We start from the raw sequence: 21,284 nt of genomic DNA, 5'->3' as shown, positions 1-21,284 counted from the left end.
GAATTTTAATTAACTCTCTTCTTCTGCTGGGTGTAGGGCCCATCTGCTGTTTCTTCTCTAGCTCCTTTAAGTGTAAGGTGAGCTTTTGTATTTGAGTTCTTTCCAGTTTTTGAATGGATGCTTGTATTGCGATGTATTTCCCCCTCAGGACTGCTTTTGCTGCATCCCAAAGATTTTGAACGGTTGTACCTTCATTCTCATTAGTTTCCATGAATCTTTTTAATTCTTCCTTAATTTCCTGGTTGACCCTTTCATCTTTTAGCAGGATGGCCCTTAACCTCCACGTGTTTGAGGTCCTTTCCAAACTTCTTGTTGTGATTTAGTTCTAATTTCAAGGCATTATGGTCTGAGAATATTCAGGGGACGATCCCAATCTTTTGGTACTGGTTCAGACCTGATTTGTGACCCAGTATGTGGTCTATTCTGGAGAAAGTTCCATGTGCACTTGAAAAGGATGTGTATTCAGTTGAGTTTGGATGTAAAGTTCTGTAGATATCTGTGAAATCCATCTGGTCCAGTGTATCATTTAAAGCTCTCGTTTCTTTGAGGATGTTGTGCTTAGAAGACCTATCGAGGGTAGAAAGAGCTAGATTGAAGTCGCCAAGTATAAGTGTATTATTATCTAAGTATTTCTTCAGTTTGGTTATTAATTGGTTTAAATATTTGGCAGCTCCCATATTCGGGGCATATATATTGAGGATTGTTAAGTCCTCTTGTTGGATAGATCCTTTGAGTATGAGATAGTGTCCCTCTTCATCTCTCACTACAGTCTTCGGGGTAAATTTTAGTTTATCTGATATGAGGATGGCTACCCCTGCTTTCTTTTGAGGACCATTTAAATGGTAATGGTTCTCCAACCTTTTATTTTCAGGCTGTAGGTGTCCTTATGTCTAAAATGAGTCTCTTGTAGACAGCAAATAGATGGGTCCTGCTTTTTTATCCAGTCTGAAACCCTGCGCCTTTTGATGGGGTCATTAAGCCCGTTCACGTTCAGAGTTACTATTGACAGATATGAGTTTAGTGTCACCATGATATCTATTCAGTCCTTGTTTTTGTGGATTGTTCCACTGAACTTCTTCTTAAAGGGGAATTTTAAGAGTCCCCCTTAAAATTTCTTGCAGAGCTGCTTTGGAGGTCATGGATTCTTTCAGTTCCTGCCTCTCTTGGAAGCTCTTTATCTCTGCTTCCATTTTGAATGAGAGCCTTGCTGGATAAAGTATTCTTGGTTGCATGTTCTTCTCACTTAGGACCCTGAATATATCCTGCCAGCCCTTTCTAGCCTTCCAGGTCTCTATGGAGAGGTCTGCTGTTACCCTAATACTCCTCCCCATAAAATTCAGGGATTTCTTGTCTCTTGCTGCTTTCAGGATCTTCTCTTTATCTTTGGAATTTGCAAACTTAACTATTAAATGTCAGGTGTTGAACGGTATTTATTGATTTTAGCGGGGGAGGGGGATCTCTCTATTTCCTGGATCTGAATGCCTGTTTCCCTTCCCAGATTAGGAAAGTTTTCACCTATGATTTGTTCAAATACATATTCTGGCCCTCTGGCCCTTTCGGCGCCCTCGGGAACCCCAATTAAACGTAGGTTTTTCTTCCTCAGGCTGTCATTTATTTCCCTTAATCTGTCTTCATCGTCTTTTAATTGTCTGTTTCCTTTTTCCTCAGTTTCCCTCTTTGCCATCAACTTGTCTTCTATGTCACTCATTCCTTCTTCCACCTCGTTAACCCTCATAGTTAGGACTTCTAGTTTGGATTGCATCTCATTCAATTGATTTTTGTTTTCTGCCTGATTGGATCTAAATTCTGCAGTCATGAAGTCTCTTGAGTCCTTTATGCTTTTTTCTAGAGCCACCAGGAGCTGTATAATAGTGCTTCTGAATTGGCTTTCTGATATTGAATTGTAATCCAGATTTTGTAACTCTGGGGGTGAGAGGACTGTTTCTGATACTTTCTTTTGAGGTGAGGTTTTCCTTCTAGTCATTTTGCTCAGTGCAGAGTGGCCAAAAACAAGTTGTATTGGGAAAAGGAGAAAAAGAGAGGAGAGAAAGAAGGAAAGAAACGAGAAAAAGAAAAAAGAAAAAAGGAAGAAAAAAAGGAAAAAAGAAGAAAAAGAGAAAGAAAAAGAAAGAAAGGGGATAAAAACGGTGGGAGAAGCAATCAGAAATCAAAAAAAAAAAAAAAACAAAACATCGGGGAGTACCTTCTGATTCTGTATACTTTAAGTCCCTTGACTTCCCCTGGAACTGGTCTGTCTAGTTGGTCTTCTGGGGGAGGGTCCCGCTGTGCTGATTTTCAGGTGTTAGCACTTGGGGGAGCTGCTCTGCCCCTGCCTGGTGCAGGGCTCAGTGGGGGTTGCTCACCCCATGAGGCCCCGGGAGGAACAACCGCAGTGGGGCGGCAGCTCTGCAGCCCTGGAGTCAGCTCCCGCAGTAGCTCCGGGGCTCTCGATCTGCAGGGCCTGGAGGCTCCGGGGCGGGGCCGCTGATCTGCTCAGTTCGGGGCAGGAGCGTCCTTTCTGTCCTGGGCCCTCCTGGCCTCTGCCTGTCCCGGGGGAGGCCGGATCCTGGGCTGTGTCCCTGCGCCCTGTGCTCTGGGGCCTGCGCTGTTGGATTCGCGCTCCTGCCCCGCAGCCTCCTCCGCGGAGCCACCCCCCGAGCCCCTCCGAGCTGCTCCGGGTCCCGCCGTGCGCGCTGCAGCCCTTAGGGAGCTCGGCGCACTCTCCCGGGGCGCAGGTGTCTGTTAGTGTCCCAGGGAGCCCAAGGGCTTCCCCGCCCTCCTGGGTCCTGCTCCAACTTCCTGCGAGCCACTTTCCGCCCGGGAAGGTTGGTGCAGCTCCTGCTCCTCCGGGACGGGGCTCTCCTGTCCTGGGGACACTCGCCCCGGCCTCAGCCCGGCTCCTCGCGGGGCCCCTCCCCCTTGGAGGCCTTTTGTGTCTTTATTTCTTTTTCCCTGTCTTCCTACCTTGATAGAAGCGCGAACTCTTCTCACTGTAGCGTTCCAGCTATTCTCTCTTTAAATCTCAGGCCCAATTCATAGATTTTCAGGATGACTTGAAGGTTATCTAGGTAATTTGGTGGGACAGGTGACTTGGGGACCCTACTCTTCCGCCATCTGACCCCTCCTCCACAGAATGAAATATTCTTCCTCCTTTGTTATCTTAATATCTTGGTCTTTTAATCTTGTGGCTGTAGTGTTCCCTTAGAAGGAAGTAGGCATCAGTAGTGACCTCCTATGGATACCATTCTCCTTGAAGGGGTTCCAATGGCCACATGCTTAGTTACCTGGAGTTACCAGGAGACTTGCAAGGATATAGCTGGAATAGATGTCCCTGGATATCATTCAAATGATGATAGATATTTATCATTTTTCTGCCTAAAATACAAATTTGAGATATGAGAATATATTTGCTTGTCTTGAAGGCTGTAGTAACAAGTATTTTCTTTCTAAAGTTCAATTCTCAATCATCCCATATAACTAAGGTTTTCAAAATCTAATACTACCTTCACACCCTAAGTGCACAGTGACACTTGAACTATAGCAGGGCTTAACAGCTCTATTTGAATTTATGTACATTAAATAAAATAAATTTGATCACATAGGATGCCTTATACAGGGGTGGGAATAGTAATAATAGTAGTATTATTGCTAATATTCATTGAGCATTCACTATATACTATGAACAGTTTTAGCACATTATACAAATGTATGATAGAATAATTCTGACAACTTTCTGGGGTTGGCACAATTATTGTCCTCATCTGAGATTTAGAAAACTGAGGCACCAAAAAGACTAAACAATTTGTCCATGTCACATGCAATGTTAAGAACCAAAAGCAGAATCTTATGATAGATATAATTGTAGAGGAACATACTACTTTTCATTAAAAAAAAGTGTTGTACTCGGTTTCCAATCCCCCTACTCCCTTTTGGGTTATTTTCTTATCCAGGAAATCACTACTTTTAAAGAATATAAAATGCCTACGTCCTATCAGCCATTATGTGTGGGGAAAACAGCTCCAGCCTGGCCCCAGGATTCTTTGTCTTGAATGGTATCCCTGGGCTGGAAGCTGCACACACCTGGATCGCCCTGCCATTCTGCTTCATGTACATCACCGCTGTCCTGGGGAACGGTGGGCTCATCTACCTCATCAGCCATGAGGAGGCCTTGCATCGGCCCATGTACTACTTTCTGGCTCTGCTCTCCTTCACAGATGTCACCCTGTGCACCACCACGGTACCCAATATGCTGTGCATATTCTGGTTCAACCTCAAGGAGATTCACTTTAATGCCTGCCTGGCTCAGATGTTTTTTGTCCATATGCTGACTGGGATGGAGTCTGGGGTGCTCATGCTCATGGCCCTGGACCGCTACGTGGCCATCTGCCACCCCTTACGTTATTCCACCATCCTCACCAACCCTGTCATCACCAAGGCAGGTCTTGCCACGTTCCTGAGGAGTGTGCTGCTCATCCTCCCATTCACATTCCTCACCAAGCGTCTGCCCTATTGCCGAAGCAACTTTATTCCCCATACCTACTGTGACCACATGTCTGTGGCCAAGGTGTCCTATGGCAATTTCAAGGTCAATGCTATCTATGGCTTAATGGTTGCTCTCCTTATTGGTGTGTTTGATATATGCTGTATTTCTATGTCTTACACTATGATACTGAGGGCAGTAGTGAGCCTGTCATCTGCAGATGCTCGTCACAAAGCCTTCAGCACCTGCACATCCCACATATGTGCTATTGCCATCACTTATGTTCCAGCTTTTTTCACATTTTTTGCCCACCGTTTTGGAGGACACAATATCCCCCACCACATACACATCATTGTAGCCAACATTTACTTGCTACTGCCTCCTACAATGAACCCAATTGTTTATGGAGTTAAGACCAAGCAGATCCGGGAAGGTGTGATCAAGTTTTTACTTGGAGATAGGTTGTCTTTACCCAAGACAAATGAATCATAAAATAGACATATTGTTTAGGAGGAGAGGGGCTCAAAAAGAGTGGAGAATTCATTTGTAAATGCTGTGAGTAAAATGGTATTAAACATATGAGTGCCTCTAATATGTAGATTTTCTGAAGCCTTTGTAAGTTTACATTATGAAATGTTTCTTCTGTGTAACGATCTGCCAAAGAAGAGAATGCAGAATAAAAAAGAAATGTACCCATTCCTTACAGGTTTTATGTCTTACAAAGGGATTATGTATTTCTATGTCTAGTGAGAACAGTCAGGGAACAGAATGAGGGATGCAGGCATGGTGTTGATGAGTGCACTCTAAGTGAGAAGAGAAGAGGAGACTATAGTGATGGGGATGTCTTCTCCATAAAGAACAAATTTACACAAATCAAGCACATTGCTATGCATAATGTGGGCCCGCTGTTGCAATATTCTTCAGTATTTTTTTTAAAGATTGTATTTATTTATTCATGAGAAACACAGAGAGAGAGGTGCGTAGGCAGAGGGAGAAGCAGGCTCCCTGGGAGCCCAATGGGGGACTCTATCCCAGGACTCTCAGATCACTCCCTGAGCCAAAGGCAGACACTGAACCGCTGAGCCACCCAGATGTCCCTCTTCAGAATTTTTTTTAAGATTGTATTTATTTACTTGAGAGAGAGAGATGGAGACAGAGACAGAGACAGGGAGAGAGAGCACGAATGGGGAAGAGAGAAGCAGGCTCCCCGCTGAGCAGGAAGCCCAACATCAGGGTTTGATTTCAGGACCCAGCACACAGGACCCTGGGATCATGACCTGAGCCAAAGGCAGACACTTAATCCACTGAGCCACCCAGGTGCCCCTATCTTCCAGTATTTTTAAAGACGATCTAGATTTAAATATTTTCAGACATCTCCTGATTTTGATTATTGGCTAAATGGTTTTTTAAAAAATATTCTAATTTTATTCAAGACATGTCTTGGAATTGTTTTTTGCCCATTTCATCAGTTTAGAATTTCCATTTAAAATGGCACAGTCAGTTGAGCATCTGACTCTTGGTTTTGGCTCAGACCATGGCCTCATAGTCATGAGATGGAGCCCCACATTAGGCTCTGTGCTCAGAATAGAGTCTGCTTGAATCTCTCTCTCCCTCTCTCTTCACCCTTCCCCTTACGCATTCTTTCTCTCTAAAAAAAAATAAAATAAATAAATAAATAAATAAATAAATCTTTAAAATGCACCTACAAAATGTAATTGTCATGTTATCAGTGAAACAGACAAAAGCAACAGTTAAATGATGAGTATATGTTATAATTCATTCACTTATTCACTCATATTGAGATACTTATTTAGGTCATATTATCTGTCATACCTTAGGTTTAATGAGAGAGAGAGGCAGAGTCGACTATGAGGTAATCCCTGACCTCAGGGTGCTCAGAATCTGGACTCAAGCCAGGAACACATGAGAGGAAGCGTAAATGAAGGAAAGAGGAGAGATGATAACAATGGACACAGTATAGAGAGAATAAAATGTTAGTTAGGAAAGAGTTGGGGGAAACAAGTTTTGTACTCAGATAGTCCCAAGATTTAAATCTTATGTCTTCATTTCTAGGCACTAGACTTTAACAGGCTATTTAATCTCTCTAAATTTCAGCTTCTATACTTTTAATAAAATGTGAGAAAAACATACTACAAAGATTTATCTGGCTGGTTAAATGCTTTAATGCAAGAAAAAAGAGCACTTAGCATAATATACGTACTAACCACTTCAGAAATTATAGCTGAGATTATTGTTATTATTATAACTTAAATGTTTCAACTCTGATTCATTCTGAACATTATAGTTTGAGGAGAAATCTTTCCAATTATAAAAGTAGTAGAGAATCAGTTTTATTTTATGTCCAAAATTATCATCAAAATCAGCCCACACAGTTTTCTGGATACATTCTATGTGACTAACTCCATGTTATGCACTGAAAAACATAAGTGAATACAAACACACTAATGAATTTCTAATATAGTATAAGATATAAAATGCAATGGAATCATTATTATAAAATGGTAACAGGGTATTGTACAAAAAATTGTTACAAAATTCGTGAAAACTAAATTATTATCAATAGCCATTGTGGCGGTAAGTAAAGATTTTACAGAGAACGTAGCAGATGAGATGAATCTTAATATAAGTATTTAAAGAGAAAGCCTGGTGGGGATTATTATTTTTTAAAAATGAAACAATATATGCAAATTATTAAGGCTAACCAAAGCATAGCCAGTTTAAGCCTAGAAATGTTTTGGAGTGACTGGAGATAAAAGAGAAAGGAGGAGGAACAAAAGACTCAGAAAGACAGATAGAGGTTGGACCTAGAAGTGCTCTGTCTGTGAGTTTCTGTGTGACCTCAGGCATGACAACCTCTGTTCTTGAACTTTGAGAGATACCAAGTTCTTAGAATTGCCCTTCATCTGAAAGTAGCTGCCTGGCCTGTCACCTGCCTGGACTGCTCAGATCTCCAGCATACTCTCTGCCCCTGAAGCCTTTCTCCCTCTCCTTCCTCCTCCATCTTTCTTCTCTCATTGCTGGAAACTCAATTTTTTCAGTTTCTACTCACTTCTCCAGCATCTCACCTGGCTTCTCAGTCTTTGAGTCTTTCTGGCAGAGTGAAGATTCCTTACAAATTCCTCCCGAGTAACTCTTTGTTGAAGGGTTGACAGCTTGCCTCCATAAAAAACAGTTTTCCAGAAAATGATAGTAACAACAAAAACATACACATTTATTTTCTAGGTACTTTTCCAAGAATTATATCCTTATTTGATCCTAAAATAACAATGAGGATGATGCTATTTTAGGCTCAGTTTGTAGACAAGCAAACTGAGGTACAGAGAGATTAATGACTAAATGAAAGTCACGTATCCAGTGAGTGATAGAGAATGGACTCAAACCCAGCCAGCTTGGTTCCAGAGTCTTTGATCATAATGTCTATGATATACTGCATGATGGGGAGGAAGCAAGATACCGGAAGAGTAGGTCCCCTACGTTTTACCAGGTACCCTGAATTTATCTAGATAACCATCAAACCATTTGAACACCTATGAATTCAACCTGAGAAGTAAGAAAAGAATTGCTGGAATTCTACAAATAGAAAACCAAACACTTTTTGCAAGGTAGGAGTGCGGAGAAGGAAAATGAGGGAATATACTGGAAGATAAATGGCTGTGGTTGGGGTGGGAGCCTCTGAAAGCCAGCTACTAGAAAGTGATATAGTACCAGAGCACAAAATCGGAACTTTTAGAAATCTACTCCAGTGAGAGATGTCCCTGGCTGAAAGATGCTCAGTGGTGAAGCAGGCCAGAATCTTAGGTGGGACTTTGTGGTCTCAAGATCCCAGAGTCACAGAAAGAACAGGGGTGCCTGATCCAGCAGGGATGGGATAGCAATCCTTATATCAGAAAAATTCGATTTTTAAGGTTTTTTATTTATTTATTGCTGAGAGACGAGAGAAAGAGAGAGAGAGAGAGAGAGAGAGATCTGTCTCTACACAGGCAGAGGGAGAAGCAGACACCGTGCAGGGATCCCGACATGGGACTCAATCCCTGGTCTCCAGGATCCCGCTGTGAGCCAAGGCCGGCGCTAAACCGCTGAGCCACTCGGGCTGCCAAAAAAATTAGATCTTAAACCAAAGATTATAGTACTGGATGAAGAGGAGCACTATATCATACTTAAAGGGTCTTTCCAACAAGAAGATCTAACAATTATAAATATTTATGCTCCTAATGTGGGAGTAGCCAGTTATATAAACCAATTAATAACTAAAATTAAAGAAATACATTGATAGCAATAAAATAATAGTACAGGTTGTTAACACCCCACTCATATACAAAGAACAGATCATCTAAGGAGAAGATAACAGGGAAATAGGGCTTTGAATGACACATTGGACCAAATGGATTTAGGAGATATATTCAGAACATTCCATCCTAATGCAAAAGAATACATATTCTTCCCTAGTGCCCATGGAACATTTTCCAGAATAGACCACATACTGCATCACAAATGAGGTCTCAACTGATACCAAAAAATGGGATTATTCCCTATATATTTTCTGATCACAATGCTTTGAAACTTGAACTCAATCACAAGTATAAATGTGGAAGGAACATAAACACTTCAAAGTTAAAGAACATCCTACTAAAGAAAGAATGAGTCAACCAGGAAATTAAATAAAAATTTTAAAAATTCATGGAAATAAATGAAAATGAAAATGAAATTGTTCAAAACCTTTGGAATACAGCAGAGTACATTGCAACACAAACCCTTCTCAAAAAATTAGAAAAATCTCAAATATACAAGCTAACCTTACACCTAAAGGAGCTGGAGAAAGAACAGCAAATAAAGCCCAAACTCAGCAGGAGAAGATAAATAATAAAGATTAAACCATAAACCAATGAAATAGAAACCAGAATAGTAGAACCAGTCAATGAGATTAGAAGCTGGTTCTTTGAAAGAATTAAAAAGATCAATAAGTCCCTAGCCAGACTTATTGATAAGAAAAGAGAAAGGACCCAAATTAAGAAAATCATGAGTGAAAGGGGAGAGATCACAATCAATGCTAAGGAAATAAAACAATTTGAAGAATATGTTATGAACAATTATATGCTAACAAATTAGGCAATCTAGAAGAAATGGGTGGATTCCTAGAGACTTATAAACTACCAAAACTGAAACAGGAAGAAATGGAAAACCTGAACAGATCCATAACCAGCAAGGAAACTGAAGCAGTCATCAAAAACCTCTCAACAAATAAGAGTCCTGGGCCAGATGGTTTCCCAGGGGAATTCTACCGCTCATTTAAAGAAGAAATAATACCTATTCTTTTGAAGCTGTTTCCAAAAAATTTAAATGAATGGGAAATATCCAAACTCATTGTATGAGGCCAGCATTATCCGGATCCTAAAACCAGTTAAAACCCCATCAAAAAGAAGAATTCATCTCTGATGAATGTGGATGCCAAAATACCTACCAAGATACTAGCCAATAGGATCCAACAGTATATTAAAAGGATTATTCACCATGACTAAGTGCAATTTATTGATGGGCTGCAAGGGTGGTTCAACATTTGCAAATCAATCAGTGTGATACAGCACGTTAATAAAAGAGAGGATAAGAAACATAAAGACTCCTAACTCTGGGAAATGAACTAGGGGTGATGGAAGGGGAGGAGGGCGGGGGGTGGGGGTGAATGGGTGACGGGCACTGAGGGGGGCGCTTGATGGGATGAGCACTGGGTGTTACTCTGTATGTTGGCAAATTGAACACCAATAAAAAATAAATTTATTTTAAAAAAATAAAAAAATAAAGGCTAAATAAATAAATAAATAATTCTTTAAAAATGTAAACACTTCTAACTTCATTTAGAAGATGTTATTTAGGGCAGCCCAGATGGCTCAGCAGTTTAGCGCCTGCCTTCAGCCCAGGGCCTGATCCTGGGGACCTGGGATTGAGTCCCACGTCGGGCTCTGTGCATGGAGCCTGCTTCTCCTTCTGCCTGTGTCTCTGGCTGTGTGTGTGTGTGTATGTGTGTGTGTGTGTGTGTGTGTGTGATGAATACATAAATAAATAAAATATCTTTAAAAAAGATGTTAATTAAAAAAATACACCCCTACAGAATTGTTCTAAGAATGAAGCAAAGTAAAGTATTATGCCAAAAAAAGAGAGAAAGAAACATGCAATCCTCTCAATTGATACAGAAAAAGCACTTGACAAAATACTAGCGTCCTTTCTTGACTAAAACTCTTCACAATGTAGGGATAGAGGATCTGTACTCTAAAAGCTACAGAACCCTTATATTCCATTTAACAAAGAAATGGAAAAACATCCCATGCTCAGGGATTAGAAGAATAAATATTTTTAAAATGTCTATGCTACCCAGGGAAATTCACATATGCAATGCAATTCCTATCAAAATACAATTGACATTTTTCAGAAAGCTGGAACAAAGAATCCTAAAATTTGTATGGAACAAGAAAAGATCTGAAATAGCCAGAGGATGTTGAACAAGAAAACAAACTTGATGGCATCACAATGCCAGACTTCAAACTATATTACAAAGCTATGATCATCAAGATAGTATAGTACTTGCACAAAAACAGACACACAGGTCATTGGAACAGAATAGAGAACCCAGAAATGGACCCTCCTGCACCAAGTCTCTTTGCTCTGGATTGTGTTTATCACTCGCCCCTTGTTCCTCAAATTTACTTAGGTTCCATTTTTCCAGAATGAAACAGACACCCATGAGAGGCTCCTCACACATGGGGCCAGAGAGGGTTGCTAGTTGGAAACCACTCACGATGCTGTTGCCAAAATCTCAGTATCTACTGGTCTCTTTTGAAGCTTTGATGGCTGGGCCTGTCCATACTGAGTTCTGAAAGTCTTCACTCTTAATTACTAATATGTTGGGCCCGCATTTCCTTGGGCCAAATGACCAGAAAGGGAGTAGCTTGGGTGTACTAGATCAGTAAGAGTACTGTACTGTAAGTGTATATATATATATATATATATATATATATATATATATATACACACATATATATACATATACATATATATATATATCACATATAGAATGGAGTATCACTCAGTCATCAGAAAGGATGAGTCTTTACCATTTACATTGATATTGGTGGAACTGGAAGGTATAATGCTGAGCAAAGTGGGTCATTCATAGAAAGACAATTATCATATTGTTTTACTCATATATGAAATAGAAGAAACAGTGCAGAGGATCATAGGGGTAGGGAGGGAAAACTGAATGGGAAGTCACCAGAGAGGGAGGAAAACCATGAAAGACTTAACTATAGGAAACAAACTGAGGGTTGCTGGAGAGGAGAGGGATGTAAGGAAGGAGAGATTAGATTATGGGCATTAGGGAGGGCACATGATGTGATGAGCACTGGGTGTTATACACAACTGATAAATTATTGAACAGCACATCTGGAACTAATGATGTACTACTATATGTCGGTTAATAGAATTTAAATTTAAAAAAAAATACTGCATGATTTCTCCAAGAGATTAAAAAATTTAAGGGTTTGTGGCCCATTCTTTATGACTGGGATGGTGAAAAGTCCCCTGTTGACCCTGTACTACTTCAACGGATTCTTTTAAATGACTTATTAAAATACAGAGGGTCTGACATCAGATTCTTCAGGTGCATCGTAGGACAGACTCAGGCACCAACACTATTATTGCCTCCTTTCTGGTTCATCCTGACAGAAGACTCTTTCAAAGGGTCAAAGGGCCTGATGACAAATATTAACAATTAAATACTTACATTGTAGCTACTGTAACTTTCTCTCATCATGAATGGGAATATCAACCTCTTGTTCAAGTGCAATCATATCAAAGATATCCAGCCTAACATCATATTAGGAAAGTCCTATCTAGCACTCCTGATTTTCTTTGTACTGCTCTCATTTTTTATAGTGCATAGTTCTCTCTGTTTTATAATACATCTTACCTAGTCACTATGTTACTGTTTATTAGATGCCCTCTCCAACTCTGCTCTTTAGGATTTTAGTATCATAAGACGTACACCTTATTTGTTTACTGATGTGTCTCAAACTCCAGAGTGATTGCCTGCCATATGGTAAGTACAATGAAAGCATTTTGTCAGGGACTTAATCTAGAAAAAGTGAGTAGGAAACTATGCTGAGAAAAAGACATTTAAATTGCCACGTGAAAGTAGAGAAAGAGCCAACTAGAAAATAGATAAAGAGGGAAAAAAAAGATCCATATCTAACATGTCTTATCATGTGTTTATATCATAAAAAATTTTAACTCTCATTTTATTTCATAACATATTATGAACATTTTCATGCCAATAAATATATTCCCAACTTATAATTTGTGTTTTAGATAGTGGTCATATATTTTGTTTTGTAGGGGATGGGGAAGTTTCTTCTTAGGTTCCCTGACAGGTCTGAAATTAAACTGACAAAGAGAGACAAACAGAAGAAAAGTGTGCACATTTTATTGAATTTTTACATGTACATGGGAGCCTTCATAAGAGAATGAAGAAATGACCAGAGCAGGAAGCTTTTAAACTTTTTTTAAGTTTTATTTTATTTTATTTATTTATTTATTTATGAGAGGGAGAAAGGCAGAGACACCAGCAGTTGGAGAAGCAGGCTTCATGCAGGGAGCCCGATGTGGGACTCGATTCCGGGTCCCCAGGATCACACCCTGGATGAAGGTGGTGCTAAACTGCTGAGCCACCTGGGCTGCCCTATACTTTTTTAGACAAAGAAACAATAGAGTTGGGGGGAATTGACACAGATGTTTGGGTCAGGGAGAGTAAATGGTAAAGAAGTAACACGGAAGATAACAGTGTCACAGGTTTGTTTGTAGGTTCCTTTGGTGCCTTGCTGGGCTGGTGAGAGTCTGTTTCCACAAATAATTTCTTTCTTGCCTCTAGACAAAAAAGTGGAAACTTTTTCTGTGCTTGCTTCTTAATTGCCTTCGGCTCAAAATAAATTTTATGCCACAGAGGCATATTATGAGTTTGCAAATTCTGGTTTCCTTCAGTTTCATACATATTGGACATATATGCATGAAATTCAATATTCCAATTTACCAAACATCATATAGTGAAATAAAATCTCTCACAACCCAAAAAATCCTCTCTGGATGCAATCACCATCAGCAGCTCTTATGTATTCTTTCAGATTCTTCCATGTATATAGACTTAAAAATCTAAATGGTAGCATATTCAATACTTCAATACTTTTTACTTTATATATTGTTATTTCTGCATCTCAAATCTCTTTATGTACAAGTTCTTTCATCTTTGTATGATAATTTCCCTTTTTTACATTTGGAATATATCTAAACTATGTTGGGGGGCATAAACTTTGCAAACCTTATCTTTTCCATTTAAGCTTAAATGGAAACTTAAAAATTATTTCTGGGAGGAATTGTTGGATCTTAGGACATCTTCCCTCTCTTCAGAGAGGTGATATCAATTTGCACACCCATGAAAAAAGTACAAGATCAACTCTTTCCCTATGTCCATTAAAAAATGTTGTTGGTTTTCAAATATTTGCCATTTGCAGGTGTAAAGCAATGCAATTTACACATTTTCTTATATAAATGGGACCATATGGTATATATTCTTTTGTGCCTGGCTTTCATTGTTCAACATAAGAATAATCCATGTTGTTGCATACATCTGTGATTCTACAATGTCTATTGCTATATTGTAATTCATTATGTGAATATACTACATGTCTTTCAATTAACTCTACCATCAATAGACATTTAAGTTCATTCAGGTTTGAGCTATTATGAATAACATTTTTATACATTTCTTCCTGCTAATATGCATATAATTACCCTGATCCAGGTTGATTTCTTAACAGTTTCTCCAGAATACTCAGCCATCCAAAAGCAGAGACCAGTTTTTGAACCTCTGATATGAGACCATTTTCTTGGGAGAAGTGCCCAGCCAATTGTTGGTGGATTCCATGATGATGTGAGTAATAGCATGAGTGACATTTCTTTATGTGAGGAGATATGAATGTCAAATGCAAATATGTCTTTATTGTCTGCAATACTACTCATAGAACCACAACATGTGGTTAGGGGTTCATAAAACATTATTCTGACTCCAAACAATTGATTTCTCAAATACAGAGGAGTTGTTAACACTCTAATTACACCCATGGAATTCATGGTATTTGCAATGTATTTATCACCCAAACCATATGGGCTAAGAGAATAATGGGATAGATTATACAGGATAAAGAAAACTGCCAGTTGGGAAAAAAACACCTCCAAATGGAGGTGCTATCCTACAGTATGTGGCATATGCTTGAATAAGAACAATTGGACAATTTATGGTGCCATATCCCCTCCAGCCAGATTTCTAATTCTAGTAGCCAAGGGATAGCGTGCAGAGTAAACTTTCTATTACATGCCATAACTGAGGGGGTTCAAGGCAGGCAACCACAGTATATGCCTCTTTGGCTTGTGGATTATTTAGAGCTAAAAACAATCAAGGCCCAGTAGACTCAGGAAGAGCTTTTTACCAAACCCTTAACTTCCTAAAAGAATTTAGATGACAGGTCTGTACTAGGAAGAGAGCTATGATCAAAAATAACTTCTTATATGGGAAAGACTTATTTGCATGATGCAGCAAAATTGTTTACCAACCATCTATTTTCAGCTTCCTGTGAATTCCTCCCCTTTGAGACCTCATCTCCCTCTCCCTTTCTGCTTAGCTCAGCATGGTATATAGGTTTCCCTTGCTTTCCAAAAGTAGTGCATTTCTGTAACATCTTTGGTAAGCTGAAATGGCATAAAACAAAGAAGCAATAACCTTTAACTTATATGAAAATTTTTTTTAGTTATTCCCAGAATATATCTTCCTATCTTCATAACTATTTATTTGGAAGGTTGGAAGTCTTAGTTACCAAGAGAGATATACTTCTACTAGAAAATACAGCCATGATTCTATTTAATTAATATTTAAGATTCCATGCCCCCCCGCCCCCACCCCAGTCATTATGGATATGTCATGGCATCTTCCTAGTTAGGATAGTTAAGCCTGATTATCAAGAAGAAATTGTATTGATTTTACACAGGTTTTAAAAGATGAAGTTAATTTATGGCTGTATTGGAAACATTGCATATTTATCTCTGGAGATATTGGATGTATAGTTTTTAATTCATGAATAAGCTAAGGACAGTAGGATTTATGATGTGTCATTTAAAGTCTGAGTTTTCCCTGGTGACTCTAAGGTCAGTTTGCAACAGTTCTCACTGATTAACAGACACTTCTTAAAAGTAGAAATTTATATAAGAAATAGTGAAAGGGATTAAAAGGGAAAGGAGGGGAATGGAGTGGGAATAATAGAGAGAGAAACAAACCATGAGAGACTCCTACTCTGAGAAACAAAGTTGCAGAAGGGGAGGTGGGCAGGGGGTTAGGGTAACTGGGTGACAAGCACTAAGGAGGGCACTTGATGGGATGAGCACTGGGTCTTATACTATATGTTGGCAAATCGAACTTAAATAAAAATAAAAGTAAAAAAAATAGAAATTTAAATAGCCAAGAAACAAATAACAAGATTTGAAACCTCATTAATAACAGGGAAATGCAAATTAAAATCACAATGACATATCTTGACATGTGTATCAGTTTGCTATATGAAAACACTTTCAATTATGGACAGTTAGAAAACAGAGCAATGGAAACTTCTATTCTGTGAAGTCCAAGGTATAAATTGGTATACTCCACTTTGGACAATATTTTGAAATTATTAAATAAATAAATAAATAAATAAATAAATAAATAAATAAAATCTCACAGACAGAATTATGAATTTCATTAGAAATGAATATATATGTATATACATATATATCTTTATATATATCTTTAACTATATATATAGTTATATATATATATATCACAGAATCATGAATTTCATTAGAAATGTATATATGTATATATGTATATCCTACTACCCAAAAAACTTCACCCTCAGGGATAGATTCTAATGAAAGTCATAATTCTGCCTGTGAGGATCTGGGTTTACTAAAAAGGACTGCAGATTGCAACATAATAATCAAAAGCCATGATGATCAATATAATGATTTATCTTCCAGTGAATGTATGGTTGAAGATCATGTGTGAGGCAACCCTCAAAACTGATCCCCCCTGGGGTACCTGGGTGGCTCAGTCAGTTAAGAATCCAACTCTTGGTTTCAGCTCAGGTCATGATCTCAGAGTCATAAGATGAACCCTGTGTCAGGCTCCACATTCAGGACATAGTCTACTTGAGATTCTCTCTCCTTCTCCCTCTGCTCCTCCCTCTTGTGTTCTCTCTCTGCTAAAAACAAAACAAAACAAAAACAAAAACAAAACAAAACCCACCTGATCTCCATCAAATGAATTAGAATATTCTCAGCATCCTGGGGATAGTAAAAGTGAAGAGTCAATAGTGGCTACACGAGAAAAAAGGAAAACCAATTCAGATACACATTGCTTCTAACCCTGGAACTTCTACTACTAAAAAAAGAGTTGTGAATCTGAGTGGCATTCAAAAGATATATCTTAGCTTTCTCTTTTGGAATTTGGGAGGTAGAAGAGGTGTGGAAACAATGACAAAGATAAATGATCACACAGTAGTCATGAAGAGTTACGAATCAACTAAATATTTAAGGAGACTATATGCTAAGCTATATAGTTTGGAATTGTTCAATTTCAACAAATAATTGTCAAATAATAATAATAGTTTGTTGAATAGCTGTTGAAATTGTTAAGTAATTATTGAAATAATAATCTCTACAAACTTAGGGAACAAAACAGGAAATGAAGGCAATTTGGAGTCTGTAATGCTTCAGTTGTCCAGGAAAGAGCTTTGGGGGCCTAAAACATGGTAAAAGAAAAGATAGGTTATAAGAAATATTTTTAAAAGTTAAAATTGGTGGAGGGGGGCGCCAGGGTGGCTCAATGAGGTGTGTCTGCCTTTGACTCAGGTTATGATCCTGGGATCCCAGGATGGAACTCCACTGGGCTCCCAATGGGGGAGCCTGCTTCTTCCTCTGCCTATGTCTCTGCCTCTCTCTCTCTGGATCTCTCATGAATAAATAAATAAAATCTTAAAAGTAAATAAAAAATATTTTAACATGTAGAATGTCCTGTCTGAAATAAAGTTCTATTATTTTCAGAATGAAAATATTTAATTTTGTCAATTTCTTTCTTCCAAAATGAAAATTCAACCCCTTCTTTCCTCTTGGCTTACCTTTTTGTTCACTTAGAATTCCACTCTTTCACTTTCACACACCTTGGACTTTAACTAGGTAATATGAATTAAAGTTTTATTTTCAACACCTGCTCCCACATGCCATCACCCAAATGGAAGTAATTAATTTGCTCTTCATGCCTTGAGGGACAAAATGAATGAATACTTGTTTTGCATGAATTTGCTCACTACTTAACAAGATAACAGAGATTCCTCTCCTTTTGATGCTTGAAGGACTTCAGTACAGTGGTGTAACCTTTTCTCTGGATTCCATGGAATACAATAAGCCAGTTCAGAATATTGTCCTGCAAGGAAACTTTGGACATAATCACTCTTATAGCAATGACTTTCAGTTTCAATTGTTTGTAATATTAGGCATATTTTCTACCACTTTCTTAGGAAGAAATATTGAATGAAAAAAAATAAAAATTGAAGGCAGAATACAGAGTTCAGACTAAATAAAAGGTAGCTTTTAGTAACAGGTATAACAGACAAGATTATCTTGATCTCTTTCTCCTCCTGTTAATATGTCCTGCCACCTAAATTTATGGTACCATAAAGTGAGGGGAGTGTATTATATACTTTGAAGCTGCCCTAGATCCACACAAGTGAAGTGAGACCCTACAGGTAGGGTGGCAGTGGGAAGGAATTATGGAATACCTGGCTTAGCAGTGCTTCTGCTTTAAACACGGGAAAAATTAGAGAGGAAGACAAACCATGAGAAACTCCTAACACTGGGAAACAAACAAAGGGTTGTGGAAGGGAAGAGTTGGGGGATGGGGTGACTGGGTGAGGGGCACTAAGGAGGGCATTTAATGGGATGAGCACTGGATGTTATACTATAAGTTGGCAAATTGAATTTAAATTAAAAAAATAAATAATTAAATAAAAAAGTAAATACTGGGGAAAATAGTTTTTGAAAATGGAGGTCATGATCCTGGGATCCTTAACAAAATGCTGTCAGCTTCAATGCTTATCTGATCCAGATGTGCTTTCTCTACACTGTCTCAGAGTTGGAATCTAGGGTGCTCATGCTCATGGCCCTGGACTGCTATGTGGCCATCTGCTTTTCCTCTTTGCTATGCCACTATCCTCACCAATTCTATCGTTGCCAAGGCCAAATATTTCACCTTCCCTCTAGGTGTGATACTCACCATTCCTTTTACATTACTCACCAAACATCTACCCTATTGCAAGGGTAATATAATTTCCCATACCCACTGTGATCACATGACTGTGGCCAAGTTGTCCTGTGGCAATATCAAGGTCAATGCCATCTATAGTCTGATGGTTGCCCTTCTGATTGGGGACTTTGACATCCTGCACATCACAGTCTCCTACTCCATGATTCTCTGGACAGTGGTCAGCTTCTCCTCAGCAGAGGCTCAGCAGAAGGCCTTTAGCACCTGAACTGCCCAAATCTGTGCTGTAGTCATCACCTATGTCTCAGCCTTCCTTAATTTTTTTTCACCCACCATTTTGGGGGTCATACAGCCCTCCATAGCTTTCATATTTTTGTGGTTAACCAATACCTGCTCCTGCCCACCCACTCTGAATCTTATTGTCCATGAGACAAAGACTAAATAAATACAAAAAGGGATACTCAAATTTTTCCTTAGCAAAAGACCACTGAAGAAGGAGATATAAGTAAATCCCAATGTAACAAAAGGAAAATGATTTCAAAGATGAAGAAGGCATCTATACTAGGCAGACAGTGGATATGTGTTTTGACAGTGACTAACCAATCTTCTTAATTGATTATTCCTATACTTTTCTAAGACCTTATACATCAACTTGAAAACTTTTCTTTAAAAAGGACCCAGAAAGCAATTTGATAAAATCCAAGAAAACTATTCCTAATGCCTTTTTATTATTTGCATGATACCAGACTTGGTGCCATTATAGTAATACATGAGATAGAGTTTTGTCCCTGAAGAATCTCCCAACTTGTAGATAAAACTCAAGAAAGGGATTATGCCAGTTATTAAAAACACTGTTAATTTATAGTAAAAGCACTGGCCCTAGGACTTCATAGTTTTTTGCTAAACTAGAAAATATATTTTCCATCAAGGAATAAGCATGCAAGGTTACCATTCATTTGTTTATGAATATATACCATAAATATATTTTGAGCACTTACTTTCTTAGGACATTATACTACAAACACTGATAAAAATGGATATTGCTACATATGTATATACACATGAAACCATCATTAACTTGATTACAATAAAGTTAATTAACATATTCATCACCTTCAAAATTTCCTTTTACATCTTTGTGATCCAACCATCGCCTGAACCTGACACCACTGACATGCTTTCTTTCACTATAGATTAGCCTCACTCTATAAAGATTAACTCTATAAAATTCTGGAATTTTATATAAATTAAATATTACTGAATGGGATCTTTTTAGCCCTGGCTGCTTCCATGACCACTTTGAGTTTCATCAAATTATCATTGTGTTAATCACACATACATTTTTCTTGGAAATACCAAAATAAATCTGTTATCTGTTGTTGAACATTTTGTTTGTTTCCAGTTTTTGTGTATTACAAATAAAGCTGCTATGATCATTCATGTGCAAGTCTTTGAACAAGCATATACTTTCATTTCTCTTGGGTAAATATCTAGGAGTGAAATAGCAGATATATATAAAGATTTTTTTTTAAGAAATTGACAAAATTATTTCTAGAATAGGTGTATTTTACATTCTCACCAGTGGTGCATAAAATTTCTTGTTCTGCACCCTGACAAACATTTAGTATGGTTAGTTTTTTTAAATTTTAGTCATTTTAGAAAGAGTCTATTGAAATCTTGTGTTTTTGAGTTATGCTTACCTAATGACTGAAGATGTGGAGCATGTTTATGTGTGCTTATTTGTCATCTGTATCTGCAGAAAATTTGTGAGATTAGAAATATTTGTTTTAAGCTGCTAAATTCTGGTATAATTGAACTATATTTTTATTATTTTTGAAAAATCACCACAGTGCCTATAGCTAACAATACTACATTGTATAATTAAACATTTGCTGAGAGGGCACAGTACATCTCACATGAAATGCTCTAATTGAGGAAAACGTACATATTAAGTAAAGAAGTTAGGATAAAAATTTTGGAAGTGATATATATATATATATATATATATATTTTTTTTTTTTTAGAGAGAGAGAGAGAGCATGATTAGGGGAAGTGGCAGAGGCAGAGAGAGAGACAGAGAATCTTAGGTAGGTTCCACTCCCAGTGTGGAGCCCAACATGGGCTTGATCTCAAAACCCTGAGTTGGTGACCTGAACTGAAATCAAGAGCCAGATGCTTGGGGTGCCTCAGCGGCTCAGTCAGTTAAGCATCTGCCTTTGGCTCAGGTCATGATCTCTAGGTCCTGGGATCAAGCCCTGTTTCAGGCCCCCTCTTCAGTGGGGAGTCTGCTTCTCCTTCTCTGCTTATTCTTTCTCTTTCTCTTTATCCCCCCCCCCACCTCTGTCAAACAAGTAAACAAAATCTTCCTTTTAAAAAAAAGGCAGATGGTCAACTGAC

At 38.4% G+C, this 21,284-nt stretch overlaps 1 protein-coding gene and 1 pseudogene across 1 annotated transcript; both read left to right on the top strand.

Moving 5' to 3' along the window:
* The first annotated feature begins 4,000 nt into the window (after positions 1-4,000).
* On the top strand, positions 4,001-4,972 carry LOC112910922 (olfactory receptor 52N2). The gene has a single exon (XM_025987236.2). The coding sequence runs from the start codon at positions 4,001-4,003 to the stop codon at positions 4,970-4,972; it is 972 nt and encodes a 323-aa protein (XP_025843021.1).
* Positions 4,973-6,348: 1,376 nt separating this feature from the next.
* Positions 6,349-19,332, top strand: LOC112910921 (olfactory receptor 52N1-like; annotated as a pseudogene).
* Positions 19,333-21,284: the final 1,952 nt, after the last annotated feature.

This window comes from Vulpes vulpes, chromosome 11, assembly GCF_048418805.1.
Source record: "Vulpes vulpes isolate BD-2025 chromosome 11, VulVul3, whole genome shotgun sequence".
Taxonomy (NCBI): Eukaryota; Metazoa; Chordata; class Mammalia; order Carnivora; family Canidae; genus Vulpes; species Vulpes vulpes.
Note: the sequence above shows the minus strand (reverse complement) of the source record. Positions and strands in the feature narration are given on the sequence as shown.

What these genes read in the sequence shown, in the direction of transcription:
- LOC112910922 (XM_025987236.2), top strand. Translation starts at nt 4,001, where the DNA reads ATGTGTGGGGAAAACAGCTCCAGCCTGGCCCCAGGATTCTTTGTCTTG.